Here is a 19,586-nt window from a genome sequence, read left to right as displayed (position 1 = left end):
TTGAGGGGAATTTGACAAAAGTGTGAAAATTGGGCACTTAAGTACTGTAAGGTGAAAAACATGGAAAATGATGAAAATAGGTCCCAATGAAAAACGAAGTGAATTTCAGTAAAAGGTTTTCTGCCTAGAAGTAATAAACTTTTTTGATCATAAAAGTTACTAGTCTTTCATTTGGCATCAAAGTTATTTGAAGGTAAACCCGGCAAAATTGTGAAAATTAGACACAAAGTTAGCCAAAAAACGATTGTTTTTCATAATTATCCGAGCTGTCGAAAAATTGACATTTTCCACTTCTTTGATTGGTTTCCGGAGATCTGCTAGAATATCAGTTTTCAGGTTGACGACCACACCTGGTATGTTACTATTGCACATACGCGAATACACAAACTAAATGCACGCACAGTCTGTGGGAACCAAACAAAGCGGTATGTGGTGTACAGTGTCCATGTACTGTACATTGTACTGGTTCTTATCATATGCTGTACATGTACATACGGTACATGTATACATACAGTGTACACGCACGCCAATTTATTGTGTCACATATGCATAAATCACAGACTCAAGCCAACCTCATATTTGTCCTTTCTTGGCTCTACTCAATTTTTTCTCACATTTCAGATTGACCTCAAACAAAAATGAAACAGAAACAATTAATTTCCTGCATTGTGAAGTCCTTGGTTATGGTAGTTTCTGTTGTGGAAACTGTTATTGAGCCCACGTCAACATTGGTCACTGTCAAAGCTGCCAGGCGTCAGCATTGGATGATATCCTTGACGTTCACACACACAGGAAGACGAGTAACCTTCCTTTAAAATGTGCGTGGACCCTTGTTTGCACGTTCCTCGTGGATCAGCTTCAAAAGGGACCAGCCATTCAAGTGTGGCTGATGTGTGGTATTCAGTGTTGAAGAGATGGAACTGGAGCTTCATCATCCAGCAGCTTAGAGTCAGAGTGAGAGACCGCTAGTAAACAGCTTGTGTTACTTGTACTTCTGGAAATGGGATTTGAAATCTGTCACCTAAGAAAATAGCAGAATAAGAATTCAAACTATTGATGTTAATTAACCTGCAGAAATTTGTGTGACTTTGATTACAACTTGAAAGTACTGCGCGTACATGTATGTGTCTGTACATATTTTACGTGGATGCTGGATCTGCAAGCATTGATAAGAGCTTTGGGGAAAAGTACTTCTGCCTAGCAACTAACTGTTGCCATAGTAACAGTTCATAAGTATCCCCAGTCAAAGGTAAATGTGTAGTGATTTAGCCCAAAGGGTTTGTACACCCTTTAATTACGCTATCTTTTTTCTGAACTGGTGATTTCAGTTGTAGATGAACATCACGTGTATGCACTGTGTTCATACAAAGTGTTTAATCAGCCATCCTCTTGTCCAGTCGCGTGCCCGTGTCATCGCTGTATGAAGACACACACTCACTCAGCTAACATACATGTACAGTAACACGGCAGTATAGTGGCATCGATCAGTCTGAAATCCCGCGAGCAGCAAGACCAACGGCACCATCCTTACAGCTCAGACTAGCCCTTAGAACTAAAACAGGAACCAAGCATTTTAGACGACAGATTGGATTTCTTTTGATGGCTGCAATGCAGACGGAGGCAGAAGAGAGAAGTGGGCCCAGCAAACAACTGATAGTGAGTAAAACTTTGAAATTACAGTGATCACAAATTGTGGTAACTTTCACTTGCCAAACATTTGTGTTTTGAACATTTTACTGGTACTAAGTACCTGTAGCTTGGGATCAACAAAATTGGATAATTGTACCGTATACTTGTATTGAAACAAAACATTCCCGTTGCTTTTAACTGAATTATGGACAGAAATCCATGATGTGTAGTCTCCAGGGGTGAGATTTGTCAGCCTTTTTTTCCGATTTCAGGATTTTTTTCATCAGGATTTTTCAAGCAATCTATTTTAAATATCTGGAAAAATCCTAGTTTATCTTTGTGGTGTGTTTACATACATGTACATTTGTGTAACATTTGATATGAAACACAATGGGTATTTAAGGGATGCCTTTTTAAAAAATAGACCCTACTGCACACTTCTGTGCGGCCATGGCCAAACCCTAGTGGTTCTTTTGTGGATATTGAATTTTCCTCCAATCTCACTCTTGTTTATAATTTTGCACACGCTGCATTGGCCAGGACAAAACAAAAACGTACACACTCCCTTGTGACACGATCGCCTTGTTCAAATGTCGTGTCAAACAAGTCGAACAAGGGAAGAAGGAGTTTTAGCGTGGATTCCTTCAAGTAATCAGACACTACTGGCATTCATGCAGACAAGAAGCTCAGAATGAAAAGAAGGACAGGGTCCAATAGGAGGGTCTTTCTTGTAGCTTATGGGCAGGAAATCAGCAATCAATGGGATATGGACTTCACACTGGTGCCTGCGTTAAATTGCGGATGAAATGTCAGTAAAGGCTGCTTCAACGTTACTCCAGCAGAAATGCAAAAGTCTATTTGCGTGCACCCGTACTCATAGAAACATACATACATGTGTAAGTGTGAAAGTCATTCACACAATATTTTTCCTTTTTCCTTTCTTGCTATCTCACTTTCTCATCATGGTTACTAAAGGTGGGAATTAACGTTTAATTTAAAAACCATTTAGAACACATTAAAACCCTTAGCAGGTGTCATTTGATATCTTTAAACACAACAAATTGTGTACATTGTACATGTAAATACCAGCAGTTGACACGAAGTTCCGGTGATGAATTCATGGTATTCCTTTGATATAACCGAGCAGTAACGGTGTTCCAAAAATCAGCTTACATTTTGCATTGTTTACAGTAAAAATCAATGGCAAATTCAAAATTAAAATGTCAAACCTCTAAAAGGGCGGTTTAGGAAAATCTGTTAACGGATTTGGGACTCTTTTCATTTAAACATGTAAACGTCCCACCCTTTGTGATTACTAATGTTGTTTCATTGAAATAATATTGTTGCCTGTACATGTAGGAGTTCATTTATCTTGTAACTGTTATAATTTCCTCACAGAGCCATCAACTTTCGCAACATCCAGTGTTTATTATTCAAACAGAAAGCCCACGTCCCCAGAAAGGGAGAAAACTGGTGGAATCCCTTCCTTCAGCAACAAGCTCTATCATTTTACAATGCATCATTTCTTGAGGATCCTCAACAGTTCACACAACTTAAAACTGAAATAATAAGGCTTGTTCTTGAGATGTTAATGTGATAAATATACATGTACTGTAATTGTTACACTTCAAGGATACTGGATGGTACATTGTACTCTGGCAAGCTTATTTTTTCCACACATGTAGTTCAGGGTAAGGTGATATGTGGCATACTGGTGCAACACGTCAAACTCCAGAAAAAATGTTATCTACATGTACCTGCAAAATCTTGGTTCTTGGAGCAAGCATAGGTATGGGAACTGGCTATATGGTAGTACCAGATCGTGTACATTTCTGTCTTACTGCCCATCCCTTCCCTTCTTGGAACACAATTAATGTGTAAGCGCAAAAACAGCTTTCAGTCTACATTTATGATTTCCTGTGTGTACTACTGGACATGTGATTGAAATCACAGAGCAATAAGGAAACTCAAAATTGGGGTTTATTTCCTCTTCATTTAAGCGGCAAGTTCCTGTTGGCATTTTTCAGCATTCACAAGGAATTACATGTACATGCGTGTGTTGGTACTGATGCTCACTGTACAGTACGTGCATGACATGTATTGTAGAATTGTGTAGGAAGTTGTGATCATATGCATGTCGACTCCATTTAATCAAAATTTACATCTGCTCAATTCTCTGGCTGTGTCAATATACCGTACCCATGTGTATCCCGTACCCATGTACATGTACTGTACATGTATATCCAGTCACAGTAAATGAGGAGCTTTTTTCTTGTGGCATGCAGTTTTTTACACTGTACTTGCCCTTTTGTGTTTTTTCCTTTTGTTAAAACCAAATGCTATACATTTAATTTCTTAATTGCAAAACTACATACATGTACCTGTATGTAGCATTCCACTGACTTTCTCTTCATGGGCCATCTACATGTACCAGGAAATATCTGGTGTACATGTACATGTACAGTATGTATGTATGCAGACAGCGAAAAAATGTACATACTGTACATGTGTAATGGAAGATCTCTGTGGACACCATGGCTTACTAAAGTCATGCATTACAGTAACCCTGTCCTTGCCAACCCTTGGGATTTACTGGTAGCTTCTATATATATTTTTTTCTTCAAGTGTTTGTGGAGAATTTTTTCATTGTGTTGAAATGATGAATTATCCTGGGCACTAGTCCCCGGGATCAGCCGTTACTATTCAGGTCATAAATGATTCATTTGAGACTGATGAGCTTCGATGGTGTTAGCGTGGGTTCAGTAAATAAGATGGACATCATTATGAATTCATTTGGCATTTCAGATAAGTTTAAAAGAAAGAAATGCTGGCATTTGGAAACGGGTAATGTAATTTCTAAATTTACATACGTGTACAAAGTACATCTACCTGTGTGAGACAGTGAAGGATTGTCATAAGTAAAGCACTCATTGGTGTAGGTTGAGTTTGATTATTGCAGGTGACAGGAAAGCTTTGTGGCCAGAGAACAGAGAGCTCACGGCCTGCTTGAAGATGAGAACTCCTCAGACCACCAATAAGTGATGGCCTACTTTGCAGGAGACAGATTGCAAATGGATTTATCCTGAACCATACATCATATCCACAGCTGACCTCGCTGAGACTAATTTTATCTCTGCATCAGCTGTTGGTAATGAATCTCAGAGCAAGAGCTGGTTAGCTCAGTGTTTGCTCTGAAAAAGTATCATGCTGGTAGACTGTGATAAGAATGTTTTTTCTACCTGATGGAAATGCCACTGGCGAAATGTTTGATTTGCAATGCCCCCTTGTGCTTACCAGAAGTGTACATATGCAGTGGATCTGTGGGTTATTTCTCTGGCCTTGTTTGAAGTGGTTATTTTTTGCCTTCAGAGTTTTTTCCATTATTGTACTGTACCATTACAGTCATCCAAACTACAGGTAGATTTTCATCCCATTTTCACCTCATACCCCTACATGTACAATGTACTTGATTAGCAAACTGCAGTATCATTAAGATGTTGATAGACCGGTACATGCGTGTGGCCCAACTAGTACATGAAGTGTTTCAGGTCAAACGTCATTGTGCAAATTCTGTGTACATTTACTTTAAGAGAGAAACAGCGCTGCAAGTTAACATGACAGGTTGATACAGTATCCACACTTCCAGTGTACCTGTATGTACATGTATATTGCAGTTGGATGCCTTGGGGAGTCCAATATTATGATCTCACAGTCTTCAGCTTCATCAGAGAGCAGTTTCTCTGCTTCTGGTCATAGAATTGAACACCATTATCCGATCCAGAAAGAAGAAAGAAAAAAAGCCCCCCCAGATTATGAGCTTGACACCTGCCCCCAGCTAGAATTACTGGGAATTGTGTTGATAAGGTGAGGATTGCTTCTTGTGTATTCACTGTCGTCAGCCTTACAAGAGCAACTTCTTTCGTCAGTTGGAGCTGTCTACAGATTTAAATTCGATTGCATTCAAAATACACATAGAATAAAATGACTCATCCAAATTGTTGTGTTTAATTCATTAGTTAATTTGATACGTGTACAGACGTGTACATATATCTGCAGACCTGGTGTTAATGTTGGAATAATTGAAGGGATATATACTGTACAGTACATTAAAATGTGAATGCAGCTTTTGTACTATTCTTTAAAACAAGTGACAAAACATTTATATTTCCACTGTATGGTGTGCTGTATATCCATCCAACTTGGATCTAGCCAACTCAAGCCTCAGGGCTCTCTATATAATGTCACCAAACTGACTGTCCCATTTGCAATGGACACGCCAGGCCAGAACTTCCATACACCGTATAGCACACTTTAATTTCCACCTTGGATAGCAAGAAGATCCATTAAGCTGTGACACAGTGCAGCCAAATAAAATGCATTAATTCCCTGACTGTAAATGTTGTGCGTATTTGTAACTCTGCACTCCCTTGTTGGATGCAACCTCAGGGAGTTCTGGCTAAAAACTCCACTTCATTTCAAGCAAGGCCGCCTGAAGCATTCTTCAGTTCTGGGTCAAATTCCTATTTAGCGTGTGGGCATGGTCAATTATTGTATTTGTCAGGTTATTTTGCACTGGATGGGAGTCAGATGTGCATTCAATTTACGTTATAGATCTACATAAATGACATTATCATGGTTTGATGCTTAATGTATGAGTTCATGCAGTGAGCAAAAGAAAAAACATTATACTGCACCAGTTTTTTTCAAAATTGTGTATCTTCTGTTAAAACCTTCAGCCAAGATGTTGTATTTTGTGATTTTTATTCGAGGCAAGATTCAATTACAAATTCAGCTAATAGTAATCGCCTACCATTTCTACCAACTGCTCACCCTTAATTCTTTATGAATATGGCAAGTACTGTGTACTTGTGCTTGTCTGCTTTTCAGGCAAAAAAAAAATGAAAACCACTTGTACTTTGCAATAACCTCAGCCGTGCATCACGTACATGTAGGGTACACATGGTATTACCTGACGATGACCAGTGTGGATGATTTTCTCTTCAAACCACAAGTATCATCAGTTATTCATACTCTAATGAGCAATAGATTTTTCCCCTCAAGGGCTGAAGGCAGGTGTGTGAAGGGTTGCTAGGCAACTGCTGCTTGGTAGTATGGATGAATAATTTGTATCATTGTGTGGGAAATTGGTGCAGCGTAAAAGGAGAAGTACGTATCAGTCTGTGACATGCAGGCTTTCTTGCAGTGTGCAGGACGTAGACAGGGACTGAAAATAAGGAATCCTTATAAAGCATGTCAGGAGACAACATGCATGTACACTGAACATGTCAAGTTTGTTCTTGGTACTTTTATGGCAATATACATGTACTGCACACGTACGTGTACATGTACATGTATGTGTATTGTCTAAGGCACGGTGGCTACTTTTATGTAAGAAGCGCTGAAATTTCGCTAGCAAAAGAAGTACTGGTGCATGCATGTACATGTATCTGTCTTGGAGGCAGTTTATGATTTAACAGATTGAGTTAGCACATATGAATTTGTAAAACAATATTTTCTGCATGGCACTTGGCTGTACAGATGCATGTACGGTACATGTTAGAGAAAAACTGCAGATGAGTCAAGCAAACCTCACAAAAGATTATTTGTTAACGTACACTATATTGTACCAGCCCGGTAAGCTAGCGGTACACATGGTACTGGTCATGCATCCAAATAACCCTCAGTGGTTTTAAATAGCTGCCATCATTGTTCAGTACATGTAATTTCAACTTCAGAAGAAATGGAAGTGCGGTTGTGTGATTTAAATCCATTTTTATAAATCCTGATTGAAATCATGATTGTAATTTTTAAAAATCATTTTTAAAAAATCGCGTTAAAGAAACCTTTTCTTTTTGGTATTTGAAAGGAAGAAATGGCTTAATTTAATATACTGATGCTTTTAAAACATTTACACACAACCAGAACTGGGTCATTCTATAATTTCTTCCTCTTTACATTTACTGGAACATTTACTCTATATCATAAAATTGGAAAACCAAAGATGTGTACTTATTCAATAAAGTTTCTCAAAATGTTACATAAGGCATGTACATGTACATGTGTTAGAAAGTACAAGAGTTTTATCCCAGTTGAAGAAGCAAAGACACTGCTTATTCCTACCTAGAGTTTGTGGTGTATTTCCCTGTACAGGTACATTTACTGTAACTGTACTTAGCAAACTTTGTTGTTTGATCAGAAATAAACAATTCAACATAATATGGCAAATGTCGCCTCAGCAGTCAGCAGTGGGTCCTACAGTCATCACACGTTTCATGTCTTGAACTTCAGGACCAAAAGCCTTGTGGACAACTCATACAAAGATCGATTAAAAAAAAAATTTAAATAAAAAGCATCTGAATTTTAAAACAATCTTATTTATTTATTGAAAAAAATCATAATTTTTAACAATCTTGAATGGAAAGGTGTTGGCACTTTTCAGACCAGTGTCCATACTGACATGTAATTGCTGGTGCTCCTCTGGTGGAAACTATGCCTACATTTCAGGTGAATGGGACGTAGGAAACTACAAGTAAATGGTAAATGTACACACTTGTAAGTGGTAGTACATCATCCAGTCTGCTAGAGTAAATACCGGTATGTTAGACAGACCAATTAAGCTTTGGTATTTACATGTACATCAGAGATAGCACTGCACAAAGTAACCTCAACAGTCAACACTTACTAATAAAATACTGTAATCTTACTCTTCAAGGGCAAGCACTTCATTTTATTTCTTTAATATTTAGGGGTGTTTTGAAGCACTGCAACTTTTGTCCTGGCAGTTGGTGAATGACAGATGTACTTGGTAGAATGAATTACATTACGATGTCACATGTTCATAGTAGAAAACAAATCAGGTAAGACTCAAGACTTTAAACATGTGCATGTGGCCAGGACCTCTGTTGAGCTGGATATCCGCCTTTCAAAGATCACCTGTTCATGTACATGTACCTATATAAATTGATTGAAAACACAGACGTGTATATACATTTCTATTGAAAGTTGTGCAAGTTTTTCTCTTCAGTAGTCAAGTATCCTGGTGAAATATGGTCAAGTCATGGCTAGTCATTTCATTCAAATATTACAGCCATCTCGCATGAAAGCCTTCAGATGCATATTTCGTGCAGGTTCAACATGTTACTGAGCATCTGAGTGGGCTCCTGGAGATGTGTGGGTTTGAATGGTTTCAAATTTATCAGAGATCAGCATACAGGAGTGCTGCCATCTGTCATACAATATTAGTTTTGGTTGTTGCGTGGGCAATTCAGTGCTGACAACATCTACCGTACATGTACATTACGCCCACCAGAAAATACCTTGCTCTGTGCTGCATGTACATGTACATTGTATGGCGGTGCACAGTCACGTGTTGTGCCTTTCTTCACTGAGCTAATTTATGAATTAAAAGGCAAAGTTTCAATGATTAGGCCTGTAATAAATGTTGAAACCACATCAACTAACATAAAACTAAAACACACAAACCAAACTAAAAATTTGGTTCCTCAAAACATCCTGCAGTGAATTTTAAATTGACTCCAGTTATTGCTGTATGTCATGACAAAGAACTTCACACTGTGCACCTGCATTCGGCCCTCTAAGTTTGCTTCCCAATTGCTGACAGTCCTGGATCCGCCACTTTTAAGGGGGAAGAGACAAGTACAGTATATATGTGCCATAGCACTCAGCTACAGTATAAATGAGTCTAGGCAACTACTACATATGAACATGTATGTGTCTGTCATTGGAGATGTTTATTTTGTATGTTCTTTCTTTTGAAAAAACATTTTAATGTTGTTGTTGTCAAGCATGTTTTGGCATCATCAGTGAGCAGATGTGTCGTGTGTCTAGCTACACCCTCATCTTTAATGCTGACATTTATTTCTGTCAAGATCTTTAGATCAGATAACAGTGTTCTTCCTATTTGCACACAGCGTACAATGTACAATCCAGCTTCTGACACCTTCTCTTGTGCTTGGCTAAAGCCACCGTGCTCAGCAACTTGAGTGCCTCTCAAGCCTTCCTTGTAATCCAATACATTGTTTTTCCACTGAGAAACATTTTCTTATGCACACATCTTGAGTACGTTTTCCTGGTTACTGCTCAAGCTTCAGGAGAGTCCGTGTTTGTAGAGAGAATTGGGGATACTGCTGTGCTTTAAAAAGGTCTCCGAAGAGGCAGTCTAGCATCCGGGGAGGATAGAAAGGGAGCACTGACACACTCTTAACCCAGCGCCCCGGACAAAAACTCATCATACATGACAATGTAAGCTTGCTCATGCAGGTACGTGTAGAGCGTCTGACCTGAGAAAGACATTTGGAAAAGTAGGAATGGTATAGAGTACAGAAGTGAAGAACCGATAGTTTGCTGTGAAGCAGGGACACAAGGAAGCCAATGTTTGTACATTGGAATGAACTGGTTACATGTACATGTACACATTGGAATGAACTGGTTACATGTACATGTACACATTGGAATGAACTGGTTACATGTACATGTACACATTGGAATGAACTGGTTACATGTACATGTACACATTGGAATGAACTGGTTACATGTACATGTACACATTGGAATGAGCTGGTTACATGTACATGTACACATTGGAATGAACTGGTTACATGTACATGTACACATTGGAATGAACTGGTTACATGTACATGTACACATTGGAATGAGCTGGTTACATGTACATGTACACATTGGAATGAACTGGTTACATGTACATGTACACATTGGAATGAACTGGTTACATGTACATGTACACATTGGAATGAACTGGTTACATGTACATGTACACATTGGAATGAGCTGGTTACATGTACATGTACACATTGGAATGAACTGGTTACATGTACATGTACACATTGGAATGAACTGGTTACATGTACATGTACGTCTTGAATATGTCCGTGTAATTTTGCCATCATTTGGGGTAAATGTTTGAAAGATACCGGTAGCGATACACCTACCGTACATGTACATGTAGGGTATGCACCGTGGAATGTTGAATACCTGACACGGTTAACATTTTAGAAATGAGACATATGGCGAAAAGGAAAACCTTTTAGCTAATGAGATCTGTCTTTTATTGGATTCATTTCACGGTGTGATGAGTAGTCCCAAGAAAGTTAACTATCCAATTGGATTTCTGTGCCCTTACTGTGATACATGTACATGTAGGGCTGTCTTGCTGTCAGATCACCAAGGGTTTTACCTAAAGCCACCCTTTCATGTACCCTGGTACATGTACATGTAGGGCTGTCTTGCTGTCAGATCACCAAGGGTTTTACCTAAAGCCACCCTTTCATGTACCCTGGTACATGTATATGTAGGGCTGTCTTGCTGTCAGATCACCAAGGGTTTTACCTAAAGCCACCCTTTCATGTACCCTGGTACATGTACATGTACACCTACATATATGGGTAATTGTTTTCTTTCACTTTCTAATATTTGCTTTTAACCACTTACTGCCAGGGAACCCTGTTTTGAGCTCCATGGGTTTGTACACAGATCCGGGGGGGCCCGAAATGGGACAAAAGAGCTGGTCCGTGTAACAAAAGACCGTACTCTTAACAAAAGACCTGCTGCTGGGAATTGCCATCATTTTTCGGCTTGCACTATTCAAAGGTAATCTTTCACTGTTTTTAAACAGTATACCACTGTTTTGGGCATAGCGCGCCTGCAGATTAGCACCGCAGACAAAAGGGATGCAGGGCCCCATTGATGAGCGACACAGCACTGCTGCATGCTAAATTACTAATCGAGCCGCATTTGAAAAGACGTCATTCACATTCACTGGGGACAAAGGAAATTATGCAACACCTCACAATTCTGGGCTCTCTTTACAGGGCGGCAGGCGTGGCTGAAATACTCGGGAGTCAATGAAGGTTGCCTGTCAGCTTAATGTAGAGTAGCCACAAACAGTCATTCCTGTGTGTATAAACGTCCATTAATTTGATTAAATGAAATGATGAATTTTTAAAGAATTTTGAAAACTGAAAATCTTGAAAATCTCCCGTATGTATGCAGTAGTGCCTTTTTAAAAGCACCCCGCCAGCAACTGGTTAAACTACATATCACCCTGTATGCTGTGCAGATGTGCAGGGAATTAGAAATAATACAGTTACTGATGCAAATTCAAGATTTACATGTAACATACCGGGTACCGCTATAACATAAATACAGCCTCGTACCTAGTATGTATGCGCAACATGCACATGAAATGTTTCCTACAACAGGGAACAAGGATGGGGTCGTGACCTTTGTCATATCTTCACACGTTGGTACAGCTGTTACGAGCATGACTGTGGAAATTTATTGCTTGCAATCCAAGGAAATCTGAGTCAATCCACTGCCATCACACAATATTTCTTCATTAGAAGCCCAGTATAAGAACTTACAGACACCATATTACCATTCTGTTCTGTTTATTTGGCAAACTATGCACCGTACTTACAGACCGATTTTTGGGCGGTGACATGTGACGATGTACAAAAGTCGCTCAGCGTCTTTTTTTACAAAAAGAAACAGTTTTCTCATCTAGATGTCACACATTTGTAACCAGTATTGTATACATGCACATATGTTTGTGGTATGTTTTTTGACTCCTGTTGACTCCATATCCCAAACAAACATACCAGTACATGTACAAGTACACTTTTTACAAGCACAGTAACCCTCCATAATGTACATGTATAGTGTCTTAATGTCTGGTGCACCTGAATTGATTCAGTGTATCTAAAAAAAAAAGAAAATGGATTCTTTTTATGTTGGTTTTCTTTTTTGTTCTTTCTAGGGCCGCCTACCATGGGCCAGCCAGAATCTCTCCAAATCTCTTGGCGGTGGTATGCGTCAAGGGGACCAGTTTGGCACTCCGTCCTACCCTTCACCCCTAGACAGGATAAGGACAAGCAAGAGGTTAGTGTGTGTGACTTGTACAGTGACTGATTGCCCAGAGAACTCTCCTCAGCTCAGCCGGGCAGAATCTGGTTGTGTTTATGAATTGAGAGAGGGTGTTTAGGTCTTATCATGTCATCATACCTCGGAATAACTCAGTCCCTAAACAGTCCTGAATCCTCTAGATTCCATGTGATGTCTACATACATGTCCATGCAAATGGGAGGTGAATATTAAGGCTTTAGGTTATCACTCAGTGCCTTCAAGCTCAGACCATAGAGTGTGTTTGATTGCAGGTCTTTGCTAAACTGATAACACTGATACCTCTTTGTACATTTACCGGTATGTGGACATACTGCTCTTGTTCTTTTCAGGGAAAAGGCAGCTCAGATTGGGTTGAGTCAGTCACTCAATGCTTCTTTTGATCTCAAGTCATTTCCAGCCACGACTGAAGTCAAATCAAAGAAAGATGAGTGTCCAATCACGGACCCTGTGTGTATGCTGGAGAAATTCAAAGGTTGGCTTACATGTACTGTACATTATACTCTTAGGGGGCTTTCTTATTGAAGTTTTTTTAATCGTATTATTTATTTTTTGTTTTGCACATACAGTAATTCCTTGATGGATCAGAAAAAAATTGATAGACTTCATTGAGCCTTGCTTGACTTTTTGATCAAGGAGGGCTAGAATTCCCTCATTTGCATTGCATGCACATGCACCTGTTACCTTTTTCTTACTCAGGCGATGGCTTGGACACATTCAGCTTCTCAGCAGGTCTTTCTAAGGGCAGCTTTGCCCCTTCACCCACCCCTCAACTCAACCTGTCTCTGGGCCAGTCATGGTCCTTCTACAACTTTGTTGGAGGCGGTCAAATGGGGTCGTCCTTCCCGAATACGGTGCGAAACCCAAACAAGGCTATTTTGACAGTGGAAGCCAAGACCACAAAGGTAAGACCCCCTCCACAAAAAGTAGTAACCATAATTACGTACATTGTAACAAATAACCACAGTGTGTTTCATTGCCCTCTTATCATTACATGTACATGTACCTTGGAAAATTCTACCTATTTTAAATAACTATCATAGGATCTCTTTCATCAGCAAAACTTGCCACAGTTTATTAACGAGGTTTTTAGAGTTTCACAGTATGTTTCCATAGGTACATGTACATGTATCATAGACAGTGATCACTTTTGTGAAAATCGTCCTCCCATACCTTTTTCTCATAAGCTAGTTATTGGTGTAGAGGTGGCTATTTCGTTGTGTATAGTACTTAAAAGCTCAGTAGTCCACTGGTCACAGTTTAGTTAATTGAATTTGCCGACACCGTGGAAGTGTGGACTTTTTCAGTGTCAGGCAATTAACCCTAACAGTCCTCAATCCTTCACCTGTTGGAGGACTGAGGACTGTTACGGTGAACTGTTTTCTTTTGTGACTCCTTACAGATCCTTGTGGCCAATGAAATGGCCTGCGAGTTGTTCTGCTACAGTTCCAAGGAGCTGGTTGGCATGAAGATGTCAAGTTTATTGTCCGTCAACGACCGTAAACAGCCCGAGGCACTTTGTGAACAGCACCTAGAGAGCAATGGAGAAGTCGTTATGGTGTCTGGCAAAGTGGTAAGCTTATCTAATGCAATCACAGCAGGTGGTTTCCTGATGTTTCTCTGTGTGCGTGTAATACTTTTACTTACTCCACTTCTGTTTGAAATGAGAAAAATTTTACAAAGATAAGTGTTCTGAAATCATGTCAATGTGCTTGTACCTGTAGAGCCACGGTTAACATTCTCAACCCTACAGTGTAATTCACCCAGCCTATTCTGTGGATTTCGAGGTATGTTGTGCCATCAAATGAATTTTTTTTTTCACGTACACTTAGTTTGATGCAGTCGACAGCAACGGTCTGGTCATCCCCGTCTCACTCTGGATGAAGAAACTCACGTCAGATGACAATCCTCGCTGCCTAGTTGTCATGGAGCCGGTCGAGAGAAGTTCTGCCAACTTCTCCTTTGATAGCAAGGTGTGTTCTCTCATTTCTACCAGAGGCACATCCATGTAATGACTGCTTTGGATTTCTGAAGCCGAAACCTTTCCAACACAGAGTGGGACGTGTAACAGTTACATTTTTCTCCCTGCTGTGCCCACCATTGATGTGCCATCATCCAGGCAGGAAGCAAGTGTCTGTGTGACACGATTCAATGCACTTACATTACTACTCTTTTTTTACACACACACACAAAGCCTGTCCAAAAGTAACTTCCTCTTTCTGTCCGAATGAGGTGGCGATAGCATATTTTATGCAGGTCTCACGATTTAGCGTGTAGATCCTTCAGTTTTGTTCATGTACATGTATGTGAAATAGTATTTTATTTGTCCATGTTACAGGGCCACATTGTGGAAGCAGACCAACAGTTTGCATATCTCCATGGTTTCTCCTCTAGCACAGATATGATTGGTTTACACATCAAGCACCTGATTCCATCCATCCTGCTACCATCCAGTGGTGCAAGACTGCCAAAGGTACATGTACAATGTACTACCATTTTGAACATGCTCAGTTCAACCAGCGTCGCCTATGGAATTATCCAGAACAACTTGGAATTTCATTTTTGAAATTGCAAGAAAGCCTTCATTAAGTAAGAAGGACACAATAATCAAGACCTTAGCTAAGATGGTATCTCGTTACCACATCAGTGCAGGCTCGTGGTTCTTGCAAGAGGAATGTTGTCCGTATATTTCCCCATTAAAACACAACGTTATGATGACATGATGTTGCTGTAAGTCATTATTAGCATAATCACCATTCATCCTCAATCATTCCTCCTTTCTGCCTTTAGGAGGTCAAGAAACAACGGATCACCGGAAGGAACAAGGACGGCAGTAGCTTCCCCATGAGTCTTCTGATCAAGAGCCAAACGCCTCCGTCTATCCCAGAAGAAGCTGACAATGGCACAGAGGAGAGCCTCAAGGAAGAAGGTAGGGAATGAAGTCTCACGTAACCACTGACGCTGTCAGAGTTCCCCACGTTAACACCGCTAGAGCGATTCATTACCCAATCTTTTGATGCTGCGTTGTGTCTCATACTTCCCTGGATGGTACAAGGTTTGTATGTCCCACTGAGACAACTTACAAATAATCAAGTTTCTGTGGATTAATAACTTTGCATGATATTGTTGCTTGTTGATCACCAAAAAGTTACCTCTTGCATTTGTACATGTATTCACTCAGACCAGTACAAGCCAGTGGGGATGGTGTATCAAGCTAGCATCTGGGTCTTTGCCAATATCAGCGGCATGATCTCATTTCATCAAGATGGGACTATTCACAGTGTCAACAACAATTTCTCTCTCATGTTGACTGGCTACTCGCAGCAGGAACTTGTTGGAGAGGTAAGAAAAAAGAAGTCTTTTCCGCCTTTCAAATAAAAAATCTTCTTAGTATCCATATAAAAAACATCTCGGCCAGAATCTTGTCAGATTAATTTTTTCAAATTCCTGTTTATTGCAGCATATCACTTCGCTAATACCAGAGTTCTACGAGCATTTGGATCTCATTGATGATGGATCCATGCCTCTACCGCCATTTGATGACGATGATGATGAGATCATACCTTACCCCAGTCGGCCATCATCTGAGCCATTGATGCGTCCAGACAGCTGGCAATCACATCCAGATACTTTTGCTCGCCAGATATCTCTCGGTGAGGAAATCAAGAAGTACAGTGTACAAGTAGAGGGATTCAAGTTCCAAAACATGTTTTGTCTGTGTCTTTCTTTTGATTTTAAGTCACAGCAACAAGCAAACGGTGGTAGTCCTCACCTTTTAAAAATACAGCCCACAACGTTTGATTTTTTTGAGCTGATTTCAAACTTTTGTTCTTAAAGAACAAGGACCAGTCCTTTACTATAACCACCAGGTATATGCAACATCTTCAGCAAGTGTTGCATTCAGTAGATAGTTCACTCCTGGTATGGAGAAAGGGATGGACTTTTGTCATGTTAATCTGCGGATTGGATTCTTGTATTTCGGTAACCAAATTTGCCAGATCCCAGTGCCCTGAGCTCCACCGCCTACAATCCAGTCGCTGCTCAGCTACTAGAAAATCAAAGAGCAAAGCAAGAGAATGCCGCCAACCTAGCCAAGTCAGCTTTGCCGGAGAGCCCTCAGCTAGATACAGAAAGGAGCCTAAGTGAGGGGAAGGGTAGTGCCAGAGATCTCATACTACCCGATCTGGTTTTAGACAGGTGGGTTGATTTGCTGCCCACTTGAAAGAATGCTTGAACTAATTGGAAACAGACTTGGTCATGCTTGACTTACGTTGCACTTGAGAGGCTTTCACAACATTTATCATCTACACATGCTCCAGCCTAGATCTCACACCCACTAACGTGTTCATCATAAACATCTTGAAAGATGAATCCAGCTGTGAAATGTGAGATTTTTTTCTCCCTAGGCCATCAACAGCTGACCTCCTCAATGAGGCAGATACGATCTTCCAGACAATTGATGGGAGTAAACACAAGGAGGGACATCGATCAGAGAGTGCTTCCACCAACGAGTTGCTTGAGAATGTGCCTACAGTAATAGAAGAATGCGAGTCTGATGACAGTAACCAAAGGTCAGGAAGCTAATCCAGGCAGTGGATGGTATCCCATCCACAGAGACTTGGTTTTGTTTATATTATACTGTTTTCTGAATGAAGTGAGAATGAAAGCGACAAATGAAATGTATAGTTTGGTCATTTTTACACATTCTTAACAATTTTAGCAACAACACAAATTCTGTGAGATTAAAATTCTTCTGTCCAACAATTCAGTTGCACTTTTGTATTAAAGATTGTTTTGTCCTTTCAAATACTGTTCATGCATATTTGACAAAAGTAGTCAGAGTAATTTTTGTTTTAATCAAATTTTAATGCAAAATTTATGTGACCCCTTATTTGTCTGTAGGTGAAAGTAGTAGCTAGAAAGTTGCACAAGAAACAAGAAGATCTCCTTGAAGTGTTCTTTTCTCTGGTGGCTTGAAAGTTTACAGACTAACACAACTTCTGGTAATACTGGTATTTTCACAGTCCCCACAGGTTTTTAGGAGTGTCACCCCCTGGCAGCAGTCATGCCAGCATGGAAGTTAACTTCAGTGGGACCCCTGATGGTCTGAGTGATATCTCCTCCCTAGGGTTTGAGTCCTCGGAGCGAGGCAGCATTAGCGAAGATGTCATAATAGGCGAGGACATCTTCAGGAAAAAGAACTCCAATTCGGACCTGACAACCCAGAAGGCTTACAGTCTTACCACCCAGAAACTGAGAGAGCACGCCCTGCTAGAAGAGAGGTTACAGAGGAGAGCCTGGGATGAATCAGTTGAAGACGAGGTGAAAAGCAAAGAAGAAGCAGATGAGGAGAAACAAACAGAGGGAGATGACGAAGAGTCTGGAGATATCTCCAAGACAGAGGCAGATGATGGCATTCCTGTAACTGTTGATGTAGAGACTAAAGAGAGCCCTGGTGGAAATGGTGGAAGCACAGAGACAACGTCAGACCACATCGGTGAAAACCAAATTCAGAATGAGAACCAGCGCGAAGATGAGAAGGATACTCCAGATGTAAGTTCATGTCAAGTTGTGCCTCCCCTGAGGAACTTAGCGAGGAGAAGTGTGGACTCCATGTCAGACTCAGACCCCATGAGCCCATCCAGATGCGACGATGGTTCCTCGGTGCAGAGTGAGGAGGAGGTGCTGACAGCCAGGAGAGTTAGTGGTGGGTCTTCAGGAGGATTATCCAAACAGCAGGTCAGCTCAAAGCTCCTGGAAAAAAGTGTCAGTTTTGACGAAGGGCACTCGGAGATTGGCTCGGATAAAAGGACAGCTGGGAGCAAGCTAGAATCAACACCCCCTGGGGCACCAAGGGAAGCTTGGAGCTTCTCTGAAGAAGACAGAGGATGTGCCACAAACAACAACAATGTCAACTTAAACAACAGCAATTTTCCAACGGAGAGGACACCTGCACGATTGCCGTACCAAGAAAGCATCGAGAAAGCTATGGGATTGGCAACATCTACACCAGGTGATAAATATATGCGGCAAACATCAGGAGTATCATTACCTTCCATACCAGACGGAAGTTTCACTGGTCAATGCAAGCACAGAGATGGATCATATCTTGGTAAGTAAATCAACAGCTTTGTCTTTTATGTGTTACATTAAATGACTGAGTGGAATTGTGATCTCCCAGCATCAGTGATGAGATTAGAGGCAGCACAAAAATAGATGGTTAGTGCATTGTACCCCGACTCAAATACCCAGTATTTCCAAAACTAACAGCACACGTTACAACCTGTTCTCTAGCCAATAATATAAAATGACGTGGAACAAACTCCGTTGTTTATTATTCTGCTTGCCACTTGATTAACAGAAGTCTGCAGGTATTAAGGTGGCTGGGTCTAGGTGTACTGTTTCTCTTAGTAGTTAATAACTCACTGCGCTTTGTGTCTTGTTTGCTTGTTTTCCTAGGTATTATTTTCCAGATCAAGTGTGTTGAGCTGAATGATAATACTTCACTGTACTGCATGTGGATTTCTCGCGACCCCTCGGATCCTGGGGAAGGTGGTCGCTGTACCTCCAACCTAACACTGGCATCCAGTTTTAGTAGCACCTTCAATGCATCGATCAGTGCAGTCAGCCTTGGAGAGGTAGGGTACCTGTCTGTCCGAACCTTGCGCAGCAATGCGTGGACTCCATGCTGTCAATGTGACCATGGTTTGAATGAAGAGATATCATCGTGATCTGAACACTCTCAACTGCACTTTGATTTGTGTGATACTTAGGTGGTGGCTGCCAAAGCCAGCAATCAGAGCACGTCGTCTTGCCCTGACGATGAGGATAACAGTCTCAGCCGAGGTCCTTATGAGGAGAAATACACGACGTTGCAGTCCATTGGTAAAGGAGCCTTTGGCTTTGTCAAAATGGCCACAAGAAAGCAAGATGGGACCCTGGTAGGTTACCCTGTAAATTCTTGATACCCCCTACAGACAATGAGCTTTATCCATCGATTACCTGACATCGAATAATTT

The 19,586-nt window shown here is 40.6% G+C and overlaps 1 protein-coding gene across 6 annotated transcripts in view; it reads left to right on the top strand.

Annotated features, from left to right (window-relative positions):
- LOC110980418 (PAS domain-containing serine/threonine-protein kinase-like) overlaps nucleotides 1-19,586 on the top strand; it is a 42,480-nt gene that overhangs the window by 14,604 nt on the left and 8,290 nt on the right. For 3 of the 6 annotated variants that reach the window (XM_087133229.1, XM_087133231.1, XM_087133232.1), the window contains exons 3-16: nucleotides 12,425-12,546; nucleotides 12,900-13,042; nucleotides 13,267-13,472; nucleotides 13,970-14,140; nucleotides 14,400-14,540; nucleotides 14,906-15,040; nucleotides 15,358-15,496; nucleotides 15,749-15,909; nucleotides 16,028-16,220; nucleotides 16,566-16,764; nucleotides 16,974-17,138; nucleotides 17,592-18,679; nucleotides 19,027-19,205; nucleotides 19,341-19,508. In XM_087133229.1, the coding sequence (XP_086989355.1) occupies nucleotides 12,425-12,546; nucleotides 12,900-13,042; nucleotides 13,267-13,472; nucleotides 13,970-14,140; nucleotides 14,400-14,540; nucleotides 14,906-15,040; nucleotides 15,358-15,496; nucleotides 15,749-15,909; nucleotides 16,028-16,220; nucleotides 16,566-16,764; nucleotides 16,974-17,138; nucleotides 17,592-18,679; nucleotides 19,027-19,205; nucleotides 19,341-19,508 (3,210 nt within the window). Of the gene's footprint in view, nucleotides 1-131; nucleotides 1,657-12,424; nucleotides 12,547-12,899; nucleotides 13,043-13,266; nucleotides 13,473-13,969; nucleotides 14,141-14,399; nucleotides 14,541-14,905; nucleotides 15,041-15,357; nucleotides 15,497-15,748; nucleotides 15,910-16,027; nucleotides 16,221-16,565; nucleotides 16,765-16,973; nucleotides 17,139-17,591; nucleotides 18,680-19,026; nucleotides 19,206-19,340; nucleotides 19,509-19,586 lie in introns of those variants that run through there. The other 3 variants (XM_087133234.1, XM_022237077.2, XM_087133233.1) reach the window with 3 other exon arrangements.

The sequence above is a fragment of the Acanthaster planci genome, linkage group LG02, assembly GCF_054643075.1.
Source record: "Acanthaster planci isolate LZ-2023a linkage group LG02, COTS_SCS, whole genome shotgun sequence".
NCBI lineage: Eukaryota > Metazoa > Echinodermata > Asteroidea > Valvatida > Acanthasteridae > Acanthaster > Acanthaster planci.
This window is presented reverse-complemented; position numbering and strand designations above follow the sequence as displayed.